General features: G+C 40.3%; 1 protein-coding gene across 1 annotated transcript; it reads left to right on the plus strand.

Moving 5' to 3' along the window:
- The first annotated feature begins 242 nt into the window (after positions 1 to 242).
- Positions 243 to 7,538, plus strand: OSTM1 (osteopetrosis associated transmembrane protein 1). The gene is made up of 5 exons (XM_026082798.1): positions 243 to 488; positions 1,940 to 2,037; positions 3,327 to 3,491; positions 4,302 to 4,467; positions 4,776 to 7,538. Exons 1-5 carry the CDS (start codon positions 440 to 442, stop codon positions 4,829 to 4,831), a joined length of 534 nt encoding a protein of 177 aa, XP_025938583.1. The 5' UTR covers positions 243 to 439; the 3' UTR covers positions 4,832 to 7,538.
- Positions 7,539 to 9,714: the final 2,176 nt, after the last annotated feature.

Raw genomic sequence — 9,714 nt, forward strand, 5'->3', positions numbered from 1 at the left:
GAGAATGACCCCATACTTCTCTCTGGCTGCGCATGACTTGAGCTGGTTCCTGGGGCAGCTATCCAGAAACAGATAAATATGAACTGTCTGGCAGAGGGGGGTTTCTGTCTCTTTGCAGTTTCTTTTTTTTGCAGGTGTGTATTTTTGACTGACTTGCATGCAGTCCTAGTAGATCTTCAGAGACTTTGTGTAGTAAACTGTGTTGCTCACAATATGATTTGGAGGAGCAAAAGATTTTTATTGTTCCATTGATTCTGCACTGCCTGTTCTGCAGATTTCAGTGTGATGAGACATTATTGTTAGCTGGGCTTGCTTAAAATATTTTTCAGAATTTTTTCTTCATGTTTATAATGTTTGATTCTTTTTCTTTCAGAATTCTTCTGAGAGCCACAATTGTGCCAAAAGCATCTTGACCTCAGATAGGCTACAGGTAGTTGTGATGCTTTCAGAGTTCTTTAATGAAACATGGGAGGCAGCCAACTGCGCAAGTACGTGACTCGTTCTGTAGCTTTCATGTTTCTGTTATGTCTTAGTTTAACTTTGCTAAAAATTGTTCAGATCAGAAATGTATAGGATTTGCTATACTATTTAAACAAATACCTCTCATTGGAGGTATTTTTCTCAAAAATTAATTGTTACATAATTATTCCTTTTGGGCTGCTCTTTCAAAATGGAGTCGCATTAGTTTTTCCTTGTGATCTGCAAATGCTGCTGAAGACTTACCTTAGACTTATTGCAGTTTCTTCTGTTTTTCCCATGTTCTGTTCTTTTTTTTCTTTTTCTTAATTAAGAAAGAAACTTTTACTGTTTGCTAATAAAAGTCAGTCACTCTGGACTGCTTACACATTGAACAGGATCTCGCTCCACAGTCATGCTTCTGATTTCGTTCCATGGGAGGCAGGTGTCCGAGTCTATCCTGATATCTCCCCATCTCTATGCTGTTGGTGCTGTGTCACGCTTATCTAGAGCTGTGGTTTTGGTTCCTCTTCCTTTGGTGCAGGACATGGAGCCCTATGCTAACAGATGTGCTAGAAAACAGAGGGAATAGCACTGTGGAGCTGAGCATTAAACATGCTGGGTTTGCTAGAGTCCCTTGATAGCGCAGAAGAGGTTGTTTCCATTAGTGACTCTGGGCTCTGTGAGGGTTGGAAAGGCAGTAGAGGGAGGTGCTCTGCGGTCCCTGTTCTCCTGTCATGTTCAAGCTGTGACCTGTGTGCTGCCTTCCTGTGGTCCAGCTGAAGGCATGTCCTCAATGCTAGGGGTGCTGCCTTCTTTCTTGAGGATTGTCTAAAGTGTTGGCTCTTGATGACCATCTAAGTTCCTGAGCTATTCTGATTTTCAAGGGTCCAGCTGGTCAGAGCACCTGAAGTGGGATGGATGGGCATAAAGAGAGAACGTAGTGGGTTAAGTGGGCMTGTGACTGGGAGGAAAGCCCCAGGGATCCCTTCAAAGCCAATGAAAGGATCGGTCCCTTTCTTAAACAATAATAACCTACGCTCTGATTTCTACTCCTGTGTTTGCGGTCTGTCTGTTTCCTGGATGTTCTGTGTTTCATCTCTGCTTCTGATGCTTCTCCTTTCACATAATGGCTGTTAACGTTGCTGGGCAAAGCCAGATTTGCGGGGTGGAAAATAAAAGTAATGTCTTGTTTTATCTTAAAGCCCAAAGATAATTCAGATCCCCTCTTCAGAAAGCTCTTGATGATAGTCTTCATCTTTCACTTAATCAAGGCCCATTAATTCTGAAATATGTTCTCGATGAAGAGTTAGGTCAGCAGGTCTGAGACATCAGTGGCGGGCAGATAAGGAAAACGCGGTGTTGACTAGACCTGTCTTTTATAGTTGAGAGCTCTTTGTGTAAGAGTGGAGTGTCTGGGGCTTGCTGGCTGTGGAAATGTTAGAAACTAGAATATCCTGATGTTTTTCTTTCTCTTTAACAGATTGCTTAAAGAACAGCAGTGAGGGATTATCAAATTCTACTGTAGAATTCCTGGATTTATTCAATAAATCTCTGACATGTTTTGAACATAACCTTCAGGTATTTACGCTGTGTATTTGAAAGAAGCACTAAATCCTCTAATTGCTAGTAAAATCTTATTTATGCTGAATGAACTTCAGTGGATACATATTAGGCAAATAAAATTCACAAACTCACTGGCAGTTTAGGCAGATAGAGCAATGATCTGTAAAATGCAGATGTTTACAAATTGGGAGCCTAAAACTAATTCTAATTGATATTCACCTTGACTTCATTTTGTATGTAATTGCAATGCTACTTCACATCAGAATTTGTGAATTCACAATAGTTGATAATTATGTAGTAAGTAACATCATTTCTGCATGCTGTCTTTTTCTACCTCTTTGTAGAATTGTTGTCCTCTCACTTAACAGTTCAATCTTTTAATAACATTCTCATAATATATACTAGTCCAGAAAGACCAGCTACCCTAAAGCATCGTAACAATTCTATTAACCAGTAAGATTGTTGGTAGCCAAAGTTTGTTGATATTACAGAGGCAATATATTTTACTCTGTGAAGTAAGTGTGGTAATTGTCCTCAAAGAAAAAGCCTTAAATATCCTAAGAAACTGTGCATATTCTATTTCAGTCAGAAACTAGCTAAGTTCTGGGATCATTCAATAGTAAAAAATGGGAAATGACAGGTGTGGCACAGGCTCTGAGAAGACCGTCTCCTCTTTTTCTCATTAATTAATGATTTCTAGGAGATGTGCCTATATAGACCTTGGCCAGGAACACTATGGGACTGGTCTATTAATCACTTCAAGTGTTCAAACGAGAACTTAAGCCAGTGTGTTAACTTTGGTAGGTGATGCAGCAATTACTGGGTTGGAATATCTTTAGAGATTGTAGTTTTAAGTGTGTTGCATTGCATTTAATGATAGTGAAGGCCTATGTCTATTGCTTTCAGTACAGCTCAGTAATAACAACATGTATTTTTTTTTAGCTATGGGCAAATGAAAAACAGAAAACAGTAATAAATAACCTGATGTGTGGCTCCAGAATAACATTTTATTACTAGTGATCTTTTTCTTTTGGGGAGTTGGTAGTTTCAGATTTTTTTTTAAGCTGCTAGTTCAAGAAACAGTTTAAGATCAGTATAACTTGCTAAAAATGGATAATGTCAGACCAACACCCCAGTGAATTAGAGTTGGTCCCTTTTCTTCCCCCATTTTTATGTGACGATTGTCTGTCTAGGTCCCTCCCTGATCTGGGATGCTAGAAATCTAGATTTTGGTTCAAACTTGACTCTAGTTTTAAAGATATAATGCCTTAAAACTCTGTATGAATGGTGTTTTATAATCCTAGGGACAAACTATCAATCTGTCACCAAATAACTACACGGAAGTATGTAAAAACTGCAATGCCACCTACAAAATGTTGAATGACCTGTATAACAACTTGCAGAGGATGAACAGGCAAGGTGGTGAATCGGGACACTCAGCGCACTTGTGTATTGATGTGGAAGATGCAGTAAGTATTTATTAATGCCCAATGGGGAGACCTTGCTTTGGAGCTCTTTAATAATCTGAGCTGTTTGTACTTGTCTTGCTAGGGTTCACTTTTTCCCTTTCAGTTTGGAAAGGTACTGGTGGCAGTGCCTCTGGCAGGCTGATGTCACGTGGGGAGGATGTTCCCAGAAGCAAAGCTAGCCCAGTGAGGGTGGTTTGTTAGGTCCTGTCCTCAATCAGTGCAGCAGGAGCATGGCCAAAGCTCCTGATTGCCTGAGCACATTGCAGTTTGAGTAGCTAATTTCTTGCTACTGTAAAGGGGATGGATTTTTCAAAAAATCTCTTAATCTTCTGGCTTTTAATAGGAAGCTTTACTTTATTGTTCTAGTCATGTAATAAATGATTTCTTATTACAGCAGCTGTTTCCAGGGGCCTTCAGTATTGGCAACATATGTTTGGAAAAAGCTTTGTTATATTGTGGGTTTTTAAGCAGTTGGGAAATGAAGAGTTGTTGAAAGTGTGAGATTGGCATCCCTCTCTACAGGCTGTCAGCAAATTCTCAGGAAAACAGGCATGTGGCAATGTCTACAGTATATCTGAGTATAGTCTTTCTTGGAGCTTATGAAAGTTTTGATCTGAAGCCTTGTCTCCATTCAAGTCCCCTGTTTCTACATTTCTGGGGTTTGCTTGCTTTTGAAGGGAGATTCATTAAATTGTTCTTTTCTAAAATCATATTTAAACACTTGAATGCCCTGAAGCCTGAGTTTTTGCCATGCGATTCCCAAGAAATGCATGTGCTCTCTCTCACTGCTTATTCATGTTTTCTTTTTAGATGAACATCACTCGGAAGCTTTGGAGCAGGACTTTCAACTGTTCTGTTCCCTGCAGCGATACAGTCCCAGTGATTGCGGTTTCATCCTTTATTCTCTTCTTACCTATCGTTTTTTATCTTAGTAGCTTCCTTCACTCAAAGCAGAAGAAACGCATACTCATTTTGCGTAAGTGATGTTGCTGGCATTTCACTGTTAGAGCTGGGTGGTGCCGGGGACTCTCTTGGCTCTTGTGGGAGAGGGGGGCCCAGCCAGATCTGCCTGCAGCTGTGCCGACAGAGCTAATAGTGACTATTAGTCTGCTGCTGTCCCCTGAAGAAGGGTAGCGAAGAGTTGCAGCCATATCTTTTCATTGAAGTTTCTGGATGTGAACAGAAAGCTGTTTGCAAGTGTGTGTCAGATAAATAGAGGGAGTGGAGAGACTAGTTTTGTGGAATTCTGTGTGTTTAATTTTCATATAATTTTTCCCTTTCTAGCCAAGCGTATCCAGTCAAATGCCAGTCTTGTGAACATCCAAGAAAAATACAGCTGAGCTGCAAAACAAAACTTGAGAACTGCTGCTGGTATACAGTGGGTACAATTGTGTTGGAATGAGGCCGGCACAAAAGAGGAGTTAATTATGGTTTAGTATAATGATACAGAGCAACACAAGTTAAACAAAATGCTGTCTGACTTCTAAGCGGGGATATTAACAAACATGACAAGGCAGGGCTGTGTGACACTGCATGGACTCTGGTTTTGAAAAATCTGTTTTTTCAGGCTGAAGCTGATGCTTTTCTGTCTCTAAGCTTTTGTACTTCTCATCAGCAGAATAGCTACACTTTCCTTGCATGCTTTTTTTTCCCCCCCTCTTTATTTTTTCATATTTATTTCACAAAAACCTGTCATGCCATTGTCTTCCTTTCTGAACTGAGATCCTGAGTCTTTCTGAGGTGATTCTCACAGACAGGAGAAGCTTGAAATAATTTTTGATGTTCCTGTTTGAAATGTTATGTTTAATTCCATGTAATATTCAGTTTTGTCAGATCTTGGATATGTGGGAGACCATTTAAAAAAAAAAAAAAGTAAAGTTCCCCTGTTTCTAATACCTCTCTTTAAAGCCATGCTGCTCACTTGATTGTAATGGTCTCTGTAAAAAGCATAAAATATGCAGAGGAAATGGTAATATATTATGTCCAATGCCAACAACAAAAGCAACAGAACTGCCAGTGCTAGACATGAATAGTAATCATTGATGACTACAGTATTCAGCTATCTCTGAAACAGGCAGCATATTTAGTCACTTGCACACTTACACCACTAAAATCATTGCTTTTCAAATGTTAAATTTTCAGAGGCTTATTTTAGATGTCTGCCTGTGTAACTGAATGCTTCACTATTTATCTCTTTATTGAGTTGTTTCCTTTCCCTTTTCAATTATAAAGTCTTTTTTAAATTTTTTTAAATTTTTATTTTTTTTTGCTTTTATAGAGGAGAAGTAAGGTAAAGTAAAGACACTGGAGATGCTGAATTTCCTGGCCTAGAGCTTGTTGTGGCTTAATACAGAGGTGTTCACAGGAACACTGCAGGGAAAATGTTGCCCTTTTCTAGGCACCACGTATTTTAGCAGTAAATGAACCAGGGGATTCTCTAACTTAAAAACTGTCCTGAAGGACTGTGGTGAGAATTGGTGACTTTCAAGAAATATGTTCAAAAATTAGCCCTGTGAAATAGATGAATGTAAATAAATTCAACCTTGCAGGATTTCAAAACTGAGGTAGAGGTTTGTAGAATACCTGCAGGGATGGCCAGCACTACTGACAATGTGTGGGCACAATTCAACAGCTGTAGCAATACTGACAGTTCGGTTTGGTTGATGATGGTCCTAATTTGGGAGAGTAGTGGGTTGAAACAATTCATAGTTACACTTGAGGTTAATGATTACCAGAGCCTTTGCTCACATTTTTAGGGGTGTGTGTGTGTTTTATAACTGTGAGATTAAAAATGAGTGGCTATATTAGCTGAAAAATTAAATTTCTCTGGGAGTCTGTGTGTCTGACTTCTGTCAAAAAATTACCAAATAGTCGTTAGTATTTGCCTTGCTTTGGGGTTTAATCTGTTTAACTTTTCCTTTGCACAAAGGCTGAATAAATGTATAACAAAACAGTMCTAAAGCTCTTCAAGTCACTGATTCTGTTGGGATTTTTTTAAGTTGGGACATACTGTGAGTTTTAAAGTCAAGTTGACAGTCTGTTTAGTATTATGTAAAATAATGTGTTAGTGATTGGCCCCACCCACATGATTAATTTTTTGTGTTTTATCACTAAGAAGTATTTATTGCCTTCTGTTAATCATGTGAATTACTAGGTCAACACTCAGTTTATTCTAGGTAGTTTGTAACAGTAATAGAAAACAGTATTTCTCTTGCTTATTATATGAAGTTGTCTTCTTGCGGCTGGGAGAGGCACACGGCCTTAAAAAATGAAGATATTATTTTTGTATCTCTTATTCTTAAACTTTAACTTTTGGGGACTTATTCAGCTGCCTCCCCTAATAGCATTACATTGATTTGGGACATCATATGTTTGAGAGCTGTTCAAAGCAATCTTTCATTCATGCAGATAAAACCAATTTGTATGCGCAGCGTTTCAGAATGACAGCTTTTATACTGTAAGCAGTGGCTTTTTGAGCACATTCATGTTAAGTAGGTCTGAAAGTCATTACTTCTGGATATGGTGGTTAAGCACTTTATATTAAAAAAAAACAAAAAAACCCCAGCTTTTCTTACATCCCGGGCTGCTAAGCTAAATGGAAATACTCATGTGATTTTTGTTTTTGTTGTTTTTTATTTTAAAGCAGCAGTAAAGTTTACACTTGATATTTTTAATCTTACAAAATCTGGAAAAAAATAGGAGATGTAATATTAACTTTCTTTATGCAGTGTTATATTTTTGGTAGGTTATTTCATATATAAATTGAATTGTCTTTGCACTCTGTTTCCTAGAGAAATGTGGAAGCACACAGACTGTGTGAAGGAGAACTAAAATTCTTTTTGCTGCTAATCTTTCATCTTGGTTTACTTTTGCCTTTTTGGCATTATATGTACTAAATAGGATGAACTTTGAAATACCGGTTGTTTGTATCTTTTTGTGCAAATAAAGATTTCTTACTCTGGGGTAGCACTTCGATGCATATTTATACTTGTGTTAGGAAACCTCTAAACACTGAAAATCAGCTCTAATAAAGATTGTCAATGAACAGTGAGCAGTATGGTTACTTAATTGCTCCATGTATAGTAGTGTTGTAGTCTTGCCATTCTGGGTTTGTGTTTAGAAGCACCAGGCTATATTCCTTATGCCCTTTGCAGGAAAACAAGAGGGGAAAGACATTGTTAAAGCAGTGCTGCTCTGAGTTACAGAACAAATGAGGAACTGCAGCTGCTTTGAAAGGGTGGAGTTTGAGCTTGGTCAAAACCTACCAAAGAACATAGAAAGACTCTTCTTAGTTGCAAAGCAGCTTCTTGGATGGGTGTGCAGGGGACAGGATAGCTGTGATAATTTGGCTCTCTTTGTGGGTGTYGCGTGAAAGGGAGGGACGGAAGGCCCTTCCTTATCTTTATAATTTACRTTTGCCTGCCAGAGCCCCCCTGTTTGAGGACTTTCCCTGAGACAGTTTCGCGAAGTGAAAAGAATAAGATTTTATTAAAGCGACAGATACAACAGGTTCGGAATTGCCATTGATAAATGTACTTGCTGCTACAAATTTTCTTTCTATGAGCTCAAACTAACAATTAAGCGCTTTCAATAATAATATATTTTCCCGGGTAACGTCCRACGTTTGTCGGAGGYGCAAGTCTTACCAAAGAGGCGTCCCTGTTTGGGGGAGGGGAGAAGGAGGCTCGCTCGTCAGCAATCTCCGGTGAACAGGTCGGCGGTTCARTTTTCTTCCCTTCCAAAAACTTTAGTGAGCTGTCCTCTCTTTTCTAGTTGCTGAAGGTGGGATGTGGAAGTGCGGCAGACATACTTCATTGGCCAGATTGCCATTTGCGCAGCTGTTGGGGGTATGCCCCCCTTATTTACGTATCATTATGCAGCAAAGGGYGTGATTTTTAATATGGTAAGCAGGGATAATGAGGCTGGGGGTACTATAGGTCAACAGTTAGTCTGTGAGCAGCAATTATTTTTTGGGATGCAACCCTTTGTGGTCAGGGGCGGACCGTGATACCTCCATATCGCTCCCTCCTCCGCCGTGCGGCTGGAACAAACTGTCTGGCCTTCACCAGCTAGTTCGTTACTCATGYTGCAAAAGGGTGRTGTRCYTTGGCTGCCACGTACTGTTTTTCCCGTGTGCCCCCTTATCTTTCTCCCTGAATTCTCTCTTGTTCCCACAGTGGGAGGTTTCTACTTGTCAGTAAAAGGTATTGGCCACTCTTTCAGCTTCAGTGGGCGCAGTCTTGGATTGCTGTTCAGCTGGAAGATTGGCTGAAAATGATATCGTAAGGCAAAGATGTGTAGCTCAACTGTGTGCACTAGTCATGTGATATGATTGTCTCAAAGACAAATTTAGATCTTGATCTATCACTGGCAAGGGACTCCTAGAAAGACTGGGAAAGTGTTAATGCCAGGGCATGGGGTGCAACTTCATCTGGAAAACTAGGTGCAGTTCTGGTTGCATGTATTCCAGGCAGTGGGGTTTAACAGGGAGTAAGTGTAAGGGAGGGGCAAGCAGGATGAGTGCAGGATTTAGCTGATGGCTGGAGCAGAGGCTCAGACAGTAACAGAGGGTGGAAATGGGTATCTATAAACACACTTGGGGCAAAGTATTTGGGATGGAGAGGTGATGCAAAGGTGGTTAAAACAGCCTGAGAAGAGAGAGTATAAATGGGGCCTTGATTGCAACTGAGCTGGAAAGGGGAGGCTCGGACACCTTGGAGGAGGTGAGGTTCAGGGCTGGCAGCAGGAGCAGCTAAGCCCAGATCCCCATCAGTTTTTGACAGGTGACATGAAGTAAAGAGGAGGATGGCAACTGGGACTTGCTTCTGAGTTATTGTGGAGGGTCATGACAGGGTTAAACTGGTGGAAAGTTGCAAGTAGCAAGCAACAGGAGCCTCAGACAAACATACCCAAGGACACTGGTGCAGCTGGGAATGATACATCCTGAGAAAGTACAGGTAAACCAGCAGAAGCCAGTGGGAACCAAGGTTAAGGGCAAGACAGCTTTTCTAAACAAGGAGCAAGGTACAAGGCATGACCGCTGCGTGCGTGATCGGTGCCATGACTGGCTCCCTGTGACATAATCTGCATGGTGATTGGCCTAGCAAAGTGTGTCTGTGAAACCGCTGAAGCAGCTAACTTCTTAGTATAAATATGCCCAGAAATACACAATAAATGTCTCAAGATGCACCACTTCTTGAGTCCGTGCCATCATTCGCTACAA

Source organism: Apteryx rowi, unplaced genomic scaffold (assembly GCF_003343035.1).
Source record: "Apteryx rowi isolate R43461 unplaced genomic scaffold, aptRow1 scaffold_1172, whole genome shotgun sequence".
Classification (NCBI taxonomy): domain Eukaryota; kingdom Metazoa; phylum Chordata; class Aves; order Apterygiformes; family Apterygidae; genus Apteryx; species Apteryx rowi.

Coding starts and splice junctions, on each gene's coding strand:
- OSTM1 (XM_026082798.1), top strand. CDS start 440: ATGCTTTCAGAGTTCTTTAATGAAACATGGGAGGCAGCCAACTGCGCA. Junction 489..1,939: donor GGAGGCAGCCAACTGCGCAA/GTACGTGACTCG, acceptor TCTCTTTAACAG/ATTGCTTAAAGAACAGCAGT. Junction 2,038..3,326: donor GTTTTGAACATAACCTTCAG/GTATTTACGCTG, acceptor TTATAATCCTAG/GGACAAACTATCAATCTGTC.